This window comes from Lates calcarifer, linkage group LG24, assembly GCF_001640805.2.
Source record: "Lates calcarifer isolate ASB-BC8 linkage group LG24, TLL_Latcal_v3, whole genome shotgun sequence".
Taxonomy (NCBI): domain Eukaryota; kingdom Metazoa; phylum Chordata; class Actinopteri; family Centropomidae; genus Lates; species Lates calcarifer.
The window spans coordinates 5,554,739-5,575,316 of record NC_066856.1 but is presented as its reverse complement, the minus strand read 5'-3'; the positions used below and the strand labels follow the sequence as shown (position 1 = coordinate 5,575,316).

Below are 20,578 nucleotides of genomic sequence, written 5' to 3'. Positions count from 1 at the left end.
TGAGGTTAAAGAAGAATTGCGTCTTTGGTTAAATATTGCTTTTTGTCTGAGCCCTTTCGTCGACCAGACCAAGCGCTTTGAGCTGCCGAAACACAAACCATAAAAAACATTAATTATGCTTTAGTTGTCACAGACGTACATTGTAGGAAAACAAATATGTTTCCAGTGAATGTTTTACAGATATTTAGTGTGATTGTTTTGCATCTTTGCAGATGTGTTAATTAAAAACGGTCCCAGAAATTGAATCTGGACTGCATTATATGCCTATCAAAACATATTCAATGTTATGATGTACAATTAGTAGTCAGTTACATTTGTGGAGACAGGGTTGGCTTATTAAGTAATGACATGACTGCATGTCAGTATTTCAAAGACGGCACAAATCTAATGTGAGGGAATACAAAATTACTGAGAGGGAATGCAAATGTATTTGATAGAGTGTTTTGCTTCAAACTAGTAATACTGCTGCGATCCAACAAGGCCACAAAGTGCTCATTTACACTAGCTTGTCCCTGATCCACTCTGTAGACTGAGATCATGTCCTCTGTGTCTTTTGTGGAAAGTTTTAGCAACCTGTGGGAGTTTATAGGCTACACTAATGGATTGGCTGATGCTGGTGCAGTTAGGCTCAGTATATTCCATTTTGACTTCTTTTGGACCAACAAATAAATAAATACAGGATTCAATTCATGCACTTTAGTGCCAATGGGAAGTGGTCAGTATTTTACTGGTACCTGATTCAGATAATTAAATTACACTGTAAATCATGACCAGTATTATAAAGTGTGTTTTCACATGAAAGAGACTCAATAAATATAACTGAACAGTTAGCTGAATGAATAAGATCATTATTTTTGTTGTCTGGTCAGTTTTTCTGGGGGAGGAGGACTCATGGTCTCAGTATTCCAAAAAGATCCATCTGCTGCCCATATAATGAATAGTAATTCTGGTAAATATGAAGGAGAGCATGTAGTTTACTGTAAGCCAAACATACTAGTTTTCTATATAAAGGTACTGTGACCCCCAAACCCCCAATCCCCTAATCATGATATATTTTTAAATACACTCTCTTAAAGGTATAAGTCCTGGGAATATGTATCAGAAAGATTGATCTCAGTCTTATGGGGGGGTGGGGTGGGGGGGTCAACTTCTCTCAACGCATAATTATTGCTCCTTAAAGTATAATTAGCCTACCACAACTTTTTAACTGTGTCCAGCTGAATTGAGTTTGACGTTCGGTACTTTTAAAGCCCGCTTTTGTCACCGTTAACCGGGCCCGTTTTCCGTTCTGCGCATGCCCTCTGCGGTCCACACACAAAACCGGGGGCAGTGGAGAGAGTGTGTATGAGTGAGTGAGTGAGTGAGAGAGAGAGAGAGAGAGAGAGAGAGAGGTAACAGGGGATCCATGGAGCATATCACAGCACTAGTGTTTTCTATGTCTTCTTGTCCACGATGCACTTTAGAATTTCAATAAGATGCGTGTGTGTTTCCAGATAATCAGTTTCCTTTTCGCCTTAAACTTTCACTGCCAGCCGCTCCGAGCTCAGGGTAAGTCTATGTCTGTGATTTCATCTCTACAGCTGTAAGTCATATGTCCATACTGCCGTCTGTGTCTGCTTTGGTAAACTTGGTGAAAAGTCTTACAAGTCAGGCATAAGGGTCATGTACTTTTATACACGGCTGGTCGGGATTAACTTGTTGATTCAGTAATAGCTGGCATCCTGTGCGGCCGATAGATTCCACTCTTATGTATGGAGAATGTCACGCCAAACTCCATTCACAAGTCTTACAGTGTGAGACTCCCTCGCTTATTAGTGACTTTGAACACACTGCAGACAAGTTCTTAAGACGTATTCTGAATGATAAAAGGTCGCTGGTAAATTCGGGCGAGGGCATGGTCCAACACCCAGCGCTTTTTTCAGTAAAACCTTTACGTTTTAACTAGTTCAGGGCGCTAGCTACCGCCCACCGCGGTGTGTCTAGGTGTGAAATGACTGTGGGAATAACGGGAAAAAACAAATTTGAAAGTTGGACTTAATGTACTTATTACACGCCGAATTGAACAGCATATCCTTGACACCCAGAAGAAAGTTTTTAGAGGTGAATTTCTGGCGTGTAACTTTGCCGAAATGCAAAACAGCGATATATGGAGTAAATCCATTGTCGGGGTGAATGTTAGCATGACGCTCAATCCTTCTCGAGGAACGCAGCGTATGGGGTTAGCATCCTGTGTAGCGTTTTCTGAGAACAAGAAAATCTTTTGGACGAGCCTTTGAAGTTTTAAGGACAAGTATGGCGGCGTTAATATGGACTTTACTTTTTCATTCTCTCTTGCAGTATTTGCATGCTGTTGGGCTTTAATAGTTTTGAAAGGTTTGGTGGGTTCCTTGACCGAGAAATAGTGAGAAATAGCCGGTGATAGGAAGGAAACAGAGCTGACATAGAGGATCGGGAGAGTAAAAAGGGACCGTTACCGCTATGGCAAACGTCATGGACAGCCTACTACTTTTACGCCTCCCTAGCTATTGGCAAAAACACACCGCATATAAGAATAAGTCCTGATTTTTTTTTTTTTTACGAATCAGTATTCCTCAATTCGCATTCATCCCATACCATTAAAACACATATACTTCCATAAAATACCTCATGTTTCAGCTGGTTCGCGCGTTATTCCCATATCATTCTCTTTCCAAAACAGACCTTAGTATGCACTGACAAGTTTTCTATTCTAAAGTTATTTTAATAGAAACCACATATTTATTATTATACAATTTATTTAGCTTATGATTTAGTCTCAAGTCATGTTTGATTAGCTGTTCCAGGTGAGAAGAAAGGAGAGCAAGAAATAAAGTTGCCTGCTGATTTGAATGAAGTCTGGTCGCAAAAAGAAAGCAGAGCATTTAAGCAAAATGTGTCTGAGTGATAAGTGTATTAGCTTTTCAGGGTGCTAATTAATTCACTGGGACTTGTTAAGGCAGTTAGACAAACACAGAGGTGTGTGCTGATGCTGTAGAACAACTGTCCTCGAATTTGCTTTCACTTGTTAATTGGCTGAGTCAACATGGAGCTGCCACTTTGTACTTTGTTGCTACATTTTTAAGCCATTTGGCAAGTTGTCTTCTCAGCAGACCTTCAGCTGTTATCACGCTTTCATATTATTTTGTCCAACGAGTATCCTAGCTCCCCTTAGTGAGTGTTTTATCTAAGGGGGCTCCATGGGCAGGGTTATAAATTGGTCTAACATGCTCATGGGTAGGTCTTTGATGTTTAGTCCACATGGGTGCAGGATGTGGATTTGCTCTGGCTAAATATCACTTTGTACAGTTTTTTTTTCCTGGCACATCTGCCTGGAACATGAAAGAAACATAGCTCTCAGATCCTCATTTGGGGTGCACATTGTCTCCTAAAGGCTTGTGACAGTAATGAAGGTCTCAGAAAATCTAAAAACGGTTATCGGTGTGATAAATAGCAACATGTGGAAAAGTGATCAGCCGATTTCGCCCTTAGGAAGATATGGCTTCTTCTCCAACCACCTACCTCCACTTACTCTGTGTAGAAATTCCATACATTTTTCTCCTCTATGGAGTTTTGCGAAACTTCTCTCCTTCATTTCTTTCATGTTGTGATTTGGTTATGGACCTAGCCGTGAGAGAATGCATCTGGAACCAATTTGACTCCTCAAAGCAGAAGGGGAAGAGGAGGGGAAGGAGGGAAGTGAACGGCAGCCCTTTTCTTTCCATGTCCACTGTGAGCAGGCATGGGCTGGAGTCCCGCAAAAGTAATTATAGTTTTGTGAACACAAGATTAAAGTGCAGCGTAGAGTTGAATTTCTTGGCCATCCCTTGGTATAGTGATTGTTGAATTGACCATGAAATATAATGTTTTCCCAACCAGCAACCCATTGCTAATGTTTTGTCAAGGCTAAATATAAAGAAAAAGAAATACACCCAGTGAAATTATAAAAGGAAACACCTCTTTGGTTGAGAATTTCCCCTTTTATGTACATCAGGACAAACGAGAAATAAAGTTGAAGTAATAAAAATCCCCCCACAACAAAAACAGAATATGCTTGAGACAGAATTCTGATTAAAAATGAGGATATTATAGCTGTTTCAAAAATATGAGCCAACAATTCACCCTATCAAAAGGAGACTTTTAATTGTTTTGGAACAGTTTTGCTAAGACCACTGCCCTAGCTGTGCTCCCTGGAGATGCTGAGTTCAAAGCACTTTGCTATCGAAGGCAGCATCAGCAGTCTCGTCATAGTTGAGGTCTACATGCTAGTAAACAGCACAGACATTTACAGAGCAACAGGAGAGCTCTCAGAGTGCAAGTGTAGCCAGATAAACTATATAAGCTGTATCAAATCCAGGTGGCAGGGGTTACACTGATACATTAAAATCTAAATGCACCTGCTGCTAGTCTCTCAACTCTTATAACCAACTTGGATTTCATAAAAGCCAGGTTAACTGATGTTAACTTATGTTGATGGTAGCAGATGTCAGCGCCACTGACCCTTCCACACAATGTTTGTTACCACACTAAATGTGTTTTAACTCCATTTTAATGCAGGTTAAGTGTGAAAAGCACACATCCTTGAGGAAACTTTTTAATGCTGACTTAATGCTGATTGCTGTACTTTAACTTTTTTACCCTTCTGGGCCTTTCTTATATTTGTATTTATTATTTTTCTATATTATATCTTTATTTTTCTATTTTGGTCACCCTTGTTTCTTGCTGCTGTAACATGTAAATTTCCAATAATAATAAAGTAGATTTAAAAAAGTGAATAAATAAAGTATATCTTATATGGTTAATTAAAAATTGAATGTGACCACATCACAGTACTACTCATTGACAGGCAGTGGTACTTACAAAGATCTGATATTACCAAATATAGTAAAGGGGCAGCTAGCATGGTATGAACAGCATAGTAAAATTTCTTACAGCTGACAAATTTATATTGTCTGACAGCATGTATTGTCATACCACCCACCCCTTGTGGACTGGTAGGTGAAGTAGTTAAAAATAAGTCAGTTGCTTAAACCATAGCCACTGAGCGCTTAACACCTCTCCAAAAAGAGAGCTAAAAGTGAATATCATTTTTGTTTTTAAAACGCCATTTTAAAATTAGTGTGGACATAGCCTCAGACTTAGCCTTGACACAGGCGGCGGTAGAGTGGTGGAGGGGCGAAGTTGCGAGTGGCATAGACTGCAATGACAGCAGAGAGACACAGTGTAGGTAAGGTGGTTAAAATACTCATCAGCTAAAGTGATAATTGGATGATAGGGAAGCCTGCGCACAGAACCTGGTGAAATAATAGTGCAGAGGTGCCTCGGTGTGATGATGAGATAAAGCTGCAGAGAATATCTAATAAAAAATATCAGGACAAAGCATAGCTTTAAAAAAGTAGCCATGATTATTTATAAGTTAACTTTTTTGACTGACTGTTTTGAACCCTGGATGAACTCTTCCTTTGTATTGTATTGTAGATATTATGTGATTAAACTTCATATAGGCTGAAATTTAGGCCTTATTTATAATTTATAGTGACACAAGACATAACAAAATGTAATTTAATCTTGAGCCTGTATCTCTTCAATGTATGGGAAATAATTAAAGGTCTGTTCCAGGATAATTACATTTTCTGCTCATTTCCTGAAGATCTTCTCCTGGTGCTCTTATAGTTGTTGTGACATGCTATATTTGGTCTATTTATCTCAGCATATCTTTTTCCACTATTAAAAATTTTGGAAAAATGCTTTGCCAGAAGCTCTTCAAGTAGAAATGCAATTAAGCTGTAATTGTGTACAATCAAACTTTATTTTCCATTTAATTTTAATGGAGTACAGCTGGCTATTCGTTGGTTTGACTGGATTGTGACAGAGAATGCAGACCCTCACAGAGCCACAGAGAATGTGGTCTGATAGTTGATTGGTTTAAGGAGACATAGAAATCAAAGATAGCAGGAAACAAAAAAGAGGTCTCTCTCTAGCATTTTCAGTGTTTCTAAAATACAAATCTGCGGGACAGCTGTGTTTTTGGTCACAGAAATTATTGAATGGTAACCGTTTGGAGCAGGTGTTGTGCATTTTAGATGCTCTAGTTATTGTGGTCTGTATGTGAGCTGTGGTCAGAGAGGAAACCTCTATCATATTAGAACCAGATCACTGCAAGTGGCTGCAATCAGTCTGATATATTGGCAGAGTGACACATTAGTCTGAGGCTGGTGTGCATGTTGTTCCTGTAGAGCAAACAGGACTTCCTAAAACACTGCTGAGTGTGTGTGTGGAGCACTGTTCTCCTACTGCAGCGGGCTGGAGTGCATGTCATTGTTCATGTTAGTAAAGTGTCTCATCAGCCACTCTCTTCCTCTTTCATTCCTCTACTCCAGCCTCCTACTGCACACTTCTCAGCCTTTTCTTAACCATTGTTTATCCAGTTATAGTCTGTGCTCTTTTCCAGTGACGCTCTGCTTCATATTCACACAGAGAGCACAGAGCAGTTGGGGGTTAAGGTTCTTGTTCTTGTTCAGAAAAAATAGCATAGGACGGCGGGAAGACAGTTAGTGTTCCCACACACATTCACATTCAGTTAATCCAGGGATGTGAACCAACAACTAGTTTTACCGATTTCTTTTCAGCATTTTAACGGACCATACAGAATTCTCATTCAGTATTTCTTTCATTGGTCTTTCTAAAACAATGAATCACGTTCCTGTTTTCTTTCCGTATTCTAAGATAAATTCTAAGACAATGGCTGCAGATCACGATTGGACCAAAATAGTCATGTGACACATGCAGTTAGAAGAAAATAAAATGGGTGTAAATTGTTATATTTACAAAATGTACAGCTTTCCCAGCTTTAAAGATAAAAATAATTTTGTGATTTACACAGACTTTAGTGTTAATTGTGAGATAAAAATTTGTTTCGTTAGTTATATTAGTTATATTAGTAACTTTATGAGAGCTCAGCATGCTGCTGGTGGTAGCATATTATGTATATGTCTTCCACTTTTGTGATACAAAATTGCAGACATCTGTATCGTGGTTTTGGTCTCGGTTTCATATTCGTTATACCCCTACTCCTAAATCATTTTTTAAAAGACTCTTCTGTCAAGCTCTGAAGTTTAGCCTGCAAACATCTAGAGCTTATGGGGAAAAATGTTAATTGAAGGCTGCTAAAACATGACTATTTAATAAATATCATATATTTGAATAGGTTTTCAAAAACTTACCAATCCTATCTAGCCAAATGAAGGGAGCCACATGACATACTATTGAGAAGGCTGTGTTTCAAGGCAGTAGTATGGCTTATTAGCATAGTTACAAATGTCAGTCAGATTTTGAATGAGGTTTTCTTATTTCTGGACTAGAACCTAGAAGTTATGGTTTCACCTCAGCTCTCTATAACATGGTGTTTTCTGACAGTTGACCTTCCCAAAGCAAATACAGGAATGGAAATATCTGTCTTTTTATAGCCTGGACTCAGTTCTCAGTTTAGTCACCTCAGGCTTTCACTCCAGCAAAGTGTGTGCCAAACCATTTACTCATGTCTTTACTCCACTGAACTGCAATATGAAAAATAATTGCTAGTTAGGCTAACTGGTATCGCTGAAGGTTGGCTCTAGAACCTCCTGTCAAACGGCTGCAGATGAAAATTAGCCAGCTGGTGAACAGCAAGTGCAATTACAGAAATGTTGATTAATGTACTCTTCTTATGGGTAAAGAGAATACAGCTTTTCAAACCATTAACTGGAACAAGTTGGAAACATGTCAGTCCACAGCCTGTGTGAGATTCATCAAATGAAAGTATAACTTGGCACCCACTGTGTTTTGGAGTCAGCATGCTCTCCTGAGTTGTCTCTAAGTCTCCAGCTGGAAAGGACAGCCTTTCTGCTAATAGCAGAGAAACCATAGTATCCACAACTTTGTACAGCTGCAGGTCTGTTCTTGAAATGAAGCAGATTATTAATGGGGCTATTATCATCATCTGATCAGACTTGGCTGAAAGTTAAGTAAAGGATGTGCTTTGGCTCGGCCTCTTCCCCAGACCTGGAGTTCAGAACGCCACTTTGCTTTAATGAGTCTCTGAGTGATGGTGATAAGCAAAGTTAGTTATTCATGAATTAATGCTGTGTTCTCGTTACACAAGCCTTTTTCATTCTGCAACACAAGGAGGAGAAACCATGATCTTTTTAACACCCTGCGTACAATGAGAAAATTTTGCCTTATCATTGTTTTGATTATAGCCCCAATGATTTATTTAATGATATGTGGAGTGTCAAGTGTGTAGTGCAGTTTGAGCAATGGGCTTATTTATAATTGAAATGTGTGCACTGAGCATCAATTTGACAGGTTTATCAGCATCAGTTATTTGACATAATTTACAAAGATTTCTTCCTCGTCTTTAGCGCCCATCCCGTCGGTGAATGTAGCAGGAACGTTGAACACTTTGCCTCCTGCGAAATCGCCTCTCTCTGCCCCCCCCCCTTTTCCTCACTCTTCGTAGCCACATGCATTTCATTATGTCATTTCCCATTACACACACAGAATACTGTAGGTCAGGTCTGCATCCTCCTTTTGATTCTGCTAATTGAATATGAAATGAAGGGGCAGGACATGCACTACCATCTGGAGTGTGTGTGTCTGTGGCATGTGTGTGTGTGTGTGTGTGTTGGACATCTGCTCTTTCTCTGATAGGATTCAGGTGTTTGGGAGGATTTTGTGGCTGTACGGCTTTTGTGGTGTGAGGTTACTCAGTGCACACCTGGTTAGCATGTGCCTGGACTGGTCACTCCTACTCCTTGCGTAACCATATATCCATACACACACTCACACACGAGAAAGTGCAGTGTGTGAGTGTGTGATCTTGCTTGAACTGGCTAACAGTCACAGTACACATCTCAACTTGACCAGTGAAATAGAAGTAATCTGTGTCTAACAGCGTGTAATAAGACAGTTGTAAGACTTAAATCAGAGATTGGTCTTTCTAAGCTGAGATCATAGTAACTCAAAGAGCACTCTTTCTCTGCCACAGAGATGGCCTGGTAACCTATCAGTCTAAATGCATTGTCAGCAGCAGTAGCCAACCATGGGTAAGAGTTCAGTGATGAATTAATGAAGTGCAGCTCACTGCAGGTCTTAGTAAGCCAACATCATATGCTCATGGACAAATCATTAAAGTTGTGCCCTCTAATAAAACACACATAACCACAATTACAGTGATAAAACATCAACTGCTTTAAAACCATAACTTCTCCCAGTATTTAACTGTAGAAATATAAATAGAAACACTGTCAGCTGCTGGAGTTTAACCCCCCCGATAAAACAAAGTCTGCAAGATCCAGATAAAAAAGATTTAAAAAAACAACAACAACAAAGAGCTGCTTAAAACGTTCCAAATTTTGTCACCAATACATCCATCGGTAACAAAATCTCCAAAGCTTAGCATGTCAGTGAAGGGAAGATGGATATGTGTGTGTCCTGATGAGCTGATGCCTGTTAACACACGATGACTCATATCAATTTGCTGCCGGTGTACAGGCTTTCATAGAAAACAATGGGTGAGTGTTTTAATGCATGTCATCTGTAGCTGTGTGCTGCCCTTAAAAGTTTAAATAGGCCTAATAATAATAGTAATTAATTATGGTTAACTGAAAGGGCATGCAAATTCTACTCTAATGACTAGCTAGCTACTTTTTATATGTGTTGTATTTTTGTAACTCTGTACTGGAAAGTTGTAAATTCAGCCAACTGCTGACATGGCACAAGTGTAGTTACCAAAGGTACAGACTCTTACTGACCCTGATCGTCACACAGTACGCCATGAGAGAGCAGTGCTGTACCCGCTCAGTCCTTGTCAGCAATGTTGTACAAAGGGCATGTAAAGTGAGGTGACTGTGCGTGCACGCAGTCTCCTATTAAAAGTCAACTTGTTGTGAGTATCCCGAACTTCACCACTCCTAACTGATTTGCATAGTGATGTATTGATGTAACAATGGACAATACACACACACACGGGTCCTGTTAAAGCCCTGTTTTCACCAAGTATATTAAACAGAGCAGGACATAGGCCTGTCCTGCCTGTCCAGCTTTCCTGAATTCTGTTCGTTTTTTGCAAAACACTCAGCTGATACCCTAGGTGAAGAAAAGGTTGATCTTGGTAATGTTTTACCTGAATGAAAACGCATGGTGGAAAAAAAAAAGCATGTTTCTATAAATCTTCTCTTCCAAACACATCTTTAATGCATGGCCTCGTATGGCAAATCTCAATTAATCCATGCACAGGAAGTGACCTTTGACCTCCATCCATTAAACTCTCCCCCCAGAGAGTCTGCAGCGGCGCTGAGGAATGCAGGAAGGAGGGTGGTAGCGTACAAGAGGCTTCTCTGCTCTGTGTATGCGTGGCTGTGTATTCCTACACACAGTAAAGTTAAATAAATGTAAGTTAGTGTGGAATTAGTTCAACATCACAAAGTCTACATTGTAGTATTCTACTGTGTTTTGCCATTCCTTTATTTAAGCAAACAGATCATGACAATTAAGTAGTTTGATCTGGAGTACAGCATTGTGACAATGAACCTTGAGGGGTTCAGTTTTTCAAGTCTGTCCTAATACAATACTCACATGTCTACATCTACAATGGGATTACAGTGTAAGACACTGGGGTGCATATGGCCATGTGAGCACAGCACTTTTTTTCTTTTTTTCTTTTTTAAAGCAAATCTATCATTTAAAATCAAAATGCCCCGCCACTGTGATATCCGTGTGCCCAATTGTCTCCCATAAAATCAAGCCACATTTTTTAATAGTCCCCTGTTAGATATAATCGTTACCGGTGAATTTTGTTGAGTAGATTCCTTCAGGTGTACTAAATTCATCACAGTAGCATGTTAAAGTTTTACTGATTTTAGCTTTAAAAAACAAACAAACTTACAACCTCCCCAAAAAACAGTTATAATTGGTATCTGCATTTTTGCTTGTGTTGCTACAAATCATTTACCAACCATTCCTCAAAGGATATTGTAGTTTACTGCTCTAATTTTAGTATTTTCCTTCGCTCCAGACAGCTATTGGTTTCTATTTGGTTTTGTAGTGTATCAAAGTAAACACGTAAAGACCAGGGCTAGATTAAATTCACTAATGAGGCCCTGTGGCAAAAATTGAACCAATAGGGGGCTTTTGGACCCCTGTTCCTCCTGTGCACTGTGCATTGTGTATGTAACCTGTCACCTTTAATCACCCAGTTAGTGCACTCTGCAGTGTCTACACAGGCTGTGTAATAGCTCATTTTTTACGTGCGTATTTTCAGTGATTGCGCGTTGGGCTCTGTGCACTGGCCAAACACGGATTGCCTTCACTCAGTACTGTGTCTGAACACATCACAGATGGAGGACTAAAGTTGCCCCTGCTCTGCTAACGTGCTGCTCACACTACGCCCCCTATGATTCCTTAGGGAGTATGAAAACAGATAATGGAACCAGGTATTAAAACTGAATATTCACAATTCTTTTAAGCTGGTTTATAAAAGAATGAACTGTAACTGTATGGCAGTGTGGTTGAGAATGATAAAGCACAGTATTTGACACAGTTGTTGTGGTTGCCAGTCTGATTGAGAAATACACGTTCCCTTTGATTAATATGCAGCAGTTTATTTCCTGCTGTCCTTTTCATACACTGCAGCCCATTTATGCAATAATAACTTTAATTGGCTGCTCAATCAGGAAAAAAAATGCTTTGAATTCTAATCATTAATTGAACAAAAATCATTTTCATCTTAAAAAGGTTCAATTTAACGCTTTCTGAAACCTCCAAACATCCTGAAAGAGAGCGCCAAGTCACACCATTATACCCATGCATACATACACACACAGGAAACTGGCTGGCAGGAAACCCAGAGTAATGTTACATTTAAATAGAAGGGGGTGCACTGAAATTCCTCTCCTTATCATCGCAGCAGCTGGCTCTCAGTCACTAGCGTTGCTGCTATTTCCAGATTGTTTGTCATAACTGAAATAGTGCTTTTTTATCCTCGCTATTTGAAGTGGAGCAGCCCAGTGGCTCTGATGCGTGGCACTTTGGTGGAGAGAAAACAGAACTGAAGAAATTAGCTTTCTGTAATAGTCATGCTGTGATAAGTTGGACTGGTAACAGTACAAATAGCAAGCTCTTTCAAACTTTTCTGTCCAATTGCGTCCTGTTCTTAATTGATTCCTGTGCTGTACTTTCCTGTTGAGGTCTATCATGTCTAGTACAATACTTTAATTTTCTCCATGCTAACAGGTGTGGGGGTTTTGCAGTTTTCCATCTGCCATTTTGTCCTGTACTGCTCCATTTATTCTTTAATTCTCAGTTTGGGGGCGGCTGTGGCTCAGGAGGTAGAGCAGTTGCCCACCAATCAGAAGTTCGGTGGTTCGAATTCCCGGCTCCTCCAGTCCGCGTGCCGAAGTATCTTTGGGCAAGATACTGAACCCTAAATTGCCTCCGATGTGTCATCGGTGTGCAAATGTGTATGTGTTAGAAAGCACTAATGTATAGAGCAAGTGCTGTGTGAATGGGGTGAATGTGATCTCTAGTGTGAAGCACTTTGAGTGGTCGAAAAGACTAGAAAGCGCTATATAAGTACAGTCCATTTATAAGTACAGTCAGTTTCTGACATTTCTGCTGTTTGCAACCTGTTTTTCTTTCCTGAGTAGGTCCCAGGTAAATGCATCTTTTTCTCTCTGTTTCAGCCCTCAGTCCAGACTAAAACATTTTTCTTGTCCGAAAGTTGAGCTTTTCCGTAACCATTTCCACAGTGTATAAATCTCTAAATGGCGTTCAGGGTAAATTGCACTTTTGCAAAACGATGACCTCAGCTGCCCAGTGAGGGTTGGGGGGGGGGTGGCTGCTGTGAACCAGTAGAGTTAAGAAAGACTGTCTGTGGCCTCTAACCTTCTCTGTAATTATTTATTTTACATGTCAAAACAGTTGAACACACTGCAGGGCTTTTGTCATTAACCAGGATTTATGTTGATTTTATCAGATGATATCACAGTTATAAAAAAGTGTAAATTAAAAACATAAGGATGTTTTTTTCAGCTGCGAATAAATAACTATTTAATAGTCATACAATTTAATGGTGTTTAGATGTTTCACTGCGGACAGAGGTTGCTACACAAATAGTGTGGAAACACTAAGTGAACACATTTTGTTTTGACACGAACACAGTGTTAGCCAGTTAGCCAACATGAATACTGCAGATGTAGTCTCTGTTAAAGGGGCACTCCAATAATTTTATATGTCAAAGTCACTTCACAAAGAATACTCATCAGGTGTTAACAGTTGTATAATGTCTTCTGTAGTACTGTAGGAGCTTTGTCTTGTCAGCGAATGTTACTCATGCAACAGTTGTTTTCTTTATTCAGTGTGTTCAGTTATATGCTACATCCCCTCAGCAAGCATAAAACAGTGATCACCTCTGATAAAGATAAAAATCATCATAAAAATGAAGACTGAAGTACCAGTATTATTGTAATCTTTTGTCCACTTGTGGGCAGCAGACAACACACACACACACACACACACACACACACAATTTAACATATTAGCACATATTGCCAAGCTGTTATGGCAAATGAATTAGCAAACAGTTGCCTATTTACACATCCAGCAGACAGAGCAATTATCATTCATTTGCACTTGTCTGTGTCCACCTGACGACTGTAACATAATATTTATTCTCTTTCTACCAACTCCTGAGAGAAATGTCTGTCTCTTTAGCTGTGGCAGAGGAGGAAGAAGCAGGAATCATATTGCCTCTAGATGAACTCAGTTTATTCCAGTGGGAATCAACAGTCAGGGAATGCCAAACAACATTGTGAATGTTTTTTTTGGAATGTTAATGATGAGTATTCAGTTTACTAAATCCATTAAACTGTGGTTGCCTGGAAATGTGTGCTGTAAATCAGAGCTGTTGTCACATAGAAGTTTTTAAAGGTTGTTGATGATGCGTTCAGACTGCGTAAAGACTCATCTTGATTTTACTTTCCCATTGGTAAACTGATTCTGTAGTTATGGAGGCTTTGGTAGACGGGGTTGCTACAGTTGTGAAGTATGTACGAACAAAAATAATGGAATATGTAAATTGTGATAATGTGTGGAAACAGGTACATATTCAAAATGAACCGGTCAGAATCAGATCCATTTTTTCAAGTAGAAGTAAAATTACAGGTGAAAAATGTTCTTGAGTAAATTGAAAAAGAATCATCATCAACTAATTTACAATGTAATGTATGACTCTGTTTCAAAGTCCAGCATTTACATCTGCTCCCTCAAATTACTCATTAGCACACCAATGGTGTATTAATCCACTGCTGAAAATAGTCCCTAACAAATGCACTTTTCCCTCCTATTTGAGTAACGTTTGCTAAGAACTACAATGACCAGCTGTTTTAGGAAATCACTCTCTCTCAGTGTTTATGTTGAGAAAATTAGATAGGAGTAGTTCTCTTCTTTTGGATCTAAAGAATTTGTATCAGCCTTGAAAAGTCTTTGAAACTGACAAATATTTTGTATTTTAGACATTGCACAACATTTCGTGAAAATTCTCAAAGGCAGAATCTTCTCAGTTCCCAGCTTATGTGATTTTTCCACTCCACACAAACCGCAGCAGTGTTTACCATCACAGAGCAGATATTTCTCTCACTCCACACTGGAATGATGCTCCCTGCATCTAGTTTGGCTAAAAGATGGCCACCAGCTGGCCACATTCACTATTTTACACCACATTTCCACCACATCCATGTCACCATCGTTTCCAATGAGAATTCAGATTTGGAGTTAATGTGCAATTCTCATGCACTATGACTGTTACTGCCATTTAGAGGATGGCTTTTCTTTTCCTGTTTGGTTTCTCTATTTTCCCTCCTCTGTCTCTTAGATGGTGTATTATTTGGATGTGATGTTGTTTTGAATTCTTAAAATGTCCTTTGATGAGCACACACACACGGCAGAGATGCAGACATCTATGTCTGCAGATTAGGCTGTGGCTAATGCTCATAGTTGTTGGTTGAAGCTGCAATTTTTGACCATGCAGTGCTTAAAAAAAGTGTTAATGTGATTCGCAGGATGGATTTTGAGCACAGATACATTTTACAGCGTGTTGTCTCTCACTCACTGAGTGGCAGCCTGTCTCTCAGTGTTGATTCAAACCCCCCACATGGCTTTGTTTTTCTCCGTCACCCAACACACTTCATCATCACAGCACACACACGCGGATAATAGTGTTTTGAGTAACCCCCCACAGTTGTGCCACATGTTCCTCCTGCGGAGATCTCAGACCTCATGTTGACATGACATTATCTCTGGGAGTAAGGTGTGTGTGTGTGTGTGTGTGTGTGTGTGTACGTTTTCAAAGGTACTTATGCGGTTCAGATTTCAAAAGCCTCTTTCAGACATGAAATCTGTGACATTGCTGGCTTTATCTGTCTTTTAAAGTGATGTTTTTTAGTCATTTAGACACAGGAGCCTGTTATGTAAACACACTTAGTTCTGTATCAGTGATGGATGCAGCCTGTCATTAACAATTTCATACGTTTTTGTCCACAGGCCTGGTGTTTCCTACTTTAAGAACATGAGCAGATTCTCAGAAAACAATGTGAAAATGGACTCATTCACAGTATTCTGTGGTTTATTAAACTGAGTTTATTTATTTATTTTTTTGTGCCGAGATAATAAGCGATTCCTAAGCATTGACAACAAGAAGTGTGCAAATATTGTCCAAATATTCCACCATAAATATTCCACCATTAAAAAAAAAAAAAACACGAAACACATGCATAACAAGTACAACAGAGACAATGCAAAACAAACCACAAACAGAATACAAAACAGACAAAGTGTTATGCATGAAAGCATGACACCGGATAGAAATACTATATCCATCTTGTGCCAGCAGCCAGGTCCCAACCCCACTGTACCTGCAGGCTGAGAGAAAGAATGCAGGCTCTGCTCAGGCCTGAAAAATATGATAAACCAGTTTAAATAACAGAACAAAATGTATAATACAATGCATTATAAATTACAATGTATTTTACTGTCAATTTTCTCTTAAAAAGTAGCATTGAATATTAATAAAGGACAGTTCTCCTTTTCTCATATAATATTTATCCATCAAGTATGAGCTTTAGTTTATTTTTTTAATTCGGATTTTTTGTTTGTTTGTTTTGTTTGTGTGTGTGTGTGTGTGTGTGTGTGTGTGGTGGTGGTGGTGGGGTATTTACACAACTACCCAGAATTTATATTAGGCAGCCAAAATGTCCAGTGGAAAATATCCCAAATAATAAATTAATTCCATAATACAATATTCGATAGTCTACTATTGTGTAATTAAAGTATGTCGTCAAGACAACAGAAATATAAATTTAGATTATGCAAAAGTTTGGTTTTGCCTCCACTAACACGACAGTGATAGGACATCAGCTGAGTACTTGGTCATGTGACTAGGATCGACGCTGCATATTAGCATTTATGCACAACTCCAGCACGTCAAAGCAGACATTCCCCAAAGAGATCAGACATGCTGACATTTTAAAAGGTACATTTGTTGGACTATAACGTTTGTGTTTATTGTTGTTTAAAGGTAAGCTGTTAAGTGGCTATTTAAAACAGATATCTGGTAGTTGTTCTGTATGTCCAGAAGTCTGGAATAATAAAGGCCATATCTGTCATCCAATTTAAAATAAAGTTACTACAATACATTTTGTTAACCCGGAGGTTTGTTTAGATCATCTGATCATCTGTCAACACATTAACTCTCATGCTGCAGTCCAACATTCTCAAATACAGATTCTTAAGACAGTATTTTGTGTAGTACTCTACAAGAAATGGAAAACTGTAATGTGGTTGCTGAATGAGGTGCAGCGGAGAGGTTTTGCCACACTGTGCTTCATTCTAGTGCCTCTGAATGTAACAATGTAGCTGAGGGGGAGTTTGTGTTCCTGTTGTGCGTATGCAGAGCCAGAATGGGGCCAGTACTCATTAGCAGCCAGCCAGGGGCCTCATACTGTACATGACTGAATGGCCTCCATCATCCCTCCCCCTCCCTCAAATTATTATGTCACCTGCCATTGTTTGGAAAAGCTTTGTGTGTGTGTGTGTGTGTGTGTGTGAGAGAGAGAGAGAGAGAGAGAGGAAGGGAGAGAGTTCATTTGTTTTCAGTTCATTCAGGCCAGAAAGTACACAGACAGACAAACAAAATCAGGGAAATTAGGTCAAGAAAACATGATTTTTCAACACTACAGACTGTTGGCTTGGGTCAGTTCAGAGTGCTTAACCCTCACATAAAACCTGCTTTAAATGAGGAGAGAAGGTGTGAAGATAATGCGGTCATGGATGTTGACTTTTAGACCTCCTGGAAACTGGAGACTTACAGATCTGAAGTTCAGCTTCACCACATATGGAACTTTTTTGTGTCTTGTAGCTCTTTGTTTTGATTCCTGCATTGCAAATTCTGCTCTCATTAACTAGCAGCTGTTTTCAGTGAAAAAGCTTTGAACCCACTGTACACTACCTGCCCAGCACCAGGGCTGTCACTTTTTGTCAAGAGTTCGAACTGAACTGAACTGACGTGAGCTATTTGAATTAAACATTTACGCTGTAGTAGCATGACAGAGAATTAGAAGTGGTTTGCTTTGTGGTCCAGAGGGCATTCTTAAAAATCAGCTAGATTTATTTCTGCTTTATTGACCCATCAGTAAACTAAGCTAATAAATACAAATAGAGGAGGACACTTGCAAGCAAAACCGTTCCGATGGCATAATCATAACACCAAAACATCTGAGAATCAGCATCTGGAGGTACTTTGTTTTCTAAATTGTACAAAATCTGTAGAGGCCTGTAGAGACTAGACAACCAGCAGACCACAAGCAGACAGGCAAAATTTGAAACTAGCTAGTGAGCACTGTGAAGCATTTATCAGTTTAAGAGCCAGATATTTTTCTCAGCAGTTGGTGGAGACAAAAGTAGAGCTATAAGGAGAGAAACATTGGATTTAACTCATCAGGTGGACACAAACACAACTCCTAATGAATGCTAATGCACTCTCTGTGTCTGCTGGATGACTAAATAGGTGACTGATTTCTTCTGCCCCCAAGTGGCCACAAAAATAGTGTATTATAGCTTTAACAATATTGAGACTTTTCACACTGTTTAATATAACCAAATAAAGGTCACTTTCAACCGTAAAAAGCTCAATTTAGAGTTCAAAGCAGGCTTCAGTTTTACTCTTAATTATTTACTCATTCATGCACACTCTCCACATCTCATACGTACAAGCACACACACACACACACACACACACACACACACACACAGTGGAAGCCTACTCTTCTTTAGAGCATCAAAGATGAGTGTAACAGACCCACTGATGGAATCCAGAAACTCCCGTGTTAGGCAGCTGAGGACACACTACTGGGCGGGTTGCTCTCTCTCTCTCTCTCTCTCTCACACACACACACACATGCAGACACAAATGTAGTCACACACACACTTCCTCACGCACATGAATATACTGATAAGCGGGTGTTATGGCTTTCATCTGCCTGTGTCAGGCCTGTCAAGTACATTCATTTTCTTTAAAGTCTCATAATGCCTGCCAGCAGCGGTCAATTTGGGAGGAGTGTAACAAAGGGGCTGCTGGTTGCTTGGTGGGGGCAACAGGGACTGGAAGAGAGAGCTCCAAATAAGGAAAGGGATACAGCAGAATTTAAGTCACCACTCATTATTCCCTCAGCTAGATCCATTTTGGACACTTGTTTGAAATAACTATGATGCGTAAAGCTTTTATACATTAGTTTTAATTAGAATAGGTTCAAAATCCACTCCTAGACTATGCCCTCAAGATGTAAAACTACTGTATTACAAAAAGTCACTTCTACTCTATATTTTTTTGAGCAAGACAAGAAATAATGGGAGAGAAAGGGGGATGGCAACAAATGTCGGGGTACACTTCTACTGTCTTTTGAATGCCTCACCTGACTCCTGGGCTGCTTCTGAATCAGTTTCTCTCTTTTCCTCCTTAATTTTGAAACAGTTGTATGCTTTTTTCCATCCTGAATTTCTCCCTCTTTTCTGTATCTTTTCTCCTCATTCTGTCATTCACTCTCAGGGAATATAAAAATCTGACATGGTAGTAAGCAGTGCTCAAACTTACAGTGTCACTTACAGTGTATTAAGAGCTTGATGTGTTACAGGTTATGAGGTTACAGGTTATGAACTCTTGATTCTCTCTCTGCTTAGTGAAAGTGTTTAAAGCCTGTTAGCTTCAGCACGAAGGGTGGGTCTGTTTCAGGTACCCTCAGAGCTTGACTGGGTGGTGGTTGATAGTTACTCCATTGCTACAGAAGAAATTGTTACAGTTAGGCTTTAAGTGCAGTGTCAGTTGATACTTTATATATTAAATTAAATTCATATTAAATGAGTAGAGGTGGCTGCATAATCACTATTTCAGGATTTGTGAGGTGGGCAAACAGCATTTACGGTACACTAAGCATGTAGCATGTAGCGTTCACAATCCTCTGTCACAGTCATTCGTTTCAAAGGTGTTCAGTCCATGTGAGCAATGGTGTGCACACTGATGTGCCTTTAAAGCACTTTTTAACTTTTGAAAAAAGAAATAACCCACCTTTTCTTAAAGTAACATATGCAATAAAACTCACCTTTCACCCAGGAATTAAACTGAACAAAACAATTCAAATCAACAGATGGATTTATGGTTTTCACCTCTGTAGGATACATCAGTGACAACACCTTTACTTCATGAGCAGCTGTACTTAAACGATGTATCAGTGATCAAAGAGTGTTGAAGAGCTTTTCTCTGCTTAGATCAAGCTCGGTGTGTAATCAGTCAAAACAGTTTATCCATTCAGTTACACTCCATATGCTTAGTGTGCTTAGTATGTTTATGTGGCGGTGCACCTTTTTAAAAATGGCTTCGCTTTCTACTTGACCGCTGGTCAGGGTGGAAATGTTGACCTGAAATAACAGGTCTCTACATAACAGTTGGCGCTGTGATAGACCTGCAGTACCTGACGGACTGTTTGGTGGGCGTGACAACTTAAATTGAGTTTCACCTATAAAGTGGAGTAAATATTATGGATATATATGTATTAAAGACAAGACACATACTGTGGCAGATAGTGCCCACCTGCCAGCACATCTGAGGAGTTGGATATCTGTCTGGCTCAGCATCACAGTGTTAAAGCGTTGTGAAATCCACACATGAGGAGGTGGGAGCAATTTGTTGACAGCAAACTGAGCCAAGTCACTTACTGGAACCCTGGGCTGGACTGTGGTTTAGAGCTCTGCTGCCAGCCAACATCTCCTCTCTGTGCGTGTGTGTGTTTATTACTCCTGTCCAGCTTTCAGACAAGAGGATATTATTTATATAGTTGATATAAATGGTGCCTTGGAACTCTGCATGTGCACAAGATGATTATGTCTTTGCCACAGAACCAAGCTTCATCTCACAAATACATACAGTCAGTGTTTAGAGAATGGCTGCTATTTTAGAGAATCTTTCCCCCAGTGTCATCCC

General features: G+C 39.6%; 1 protein-coding gene across 1 annotated transcript in view; it reads left to right on the top strand.

Annotated features, from left to right (window-relative positions):
- Positions 1-1,333: 1,333 nt before the first annotated feature.
- Positions 1,334-20,578, top strand: part of reck (reversion-inducing-cysteine-rich protein with kazal motifs) — a 65,092-nt gene continuing 45,847 nt past the window's right edge. The window contains exon 1 of the mRNA XM_018698322.2: positions 1,334-1,548. Coding sequence (XP_018553838.1) covers positions 1,476-1,548 — 73 coding nt within the window. The 5' untranslated portion in view covers positions 1,334-1,475. The remainder of the gene's footprint in view (positions 1,549-20,578) is intronic.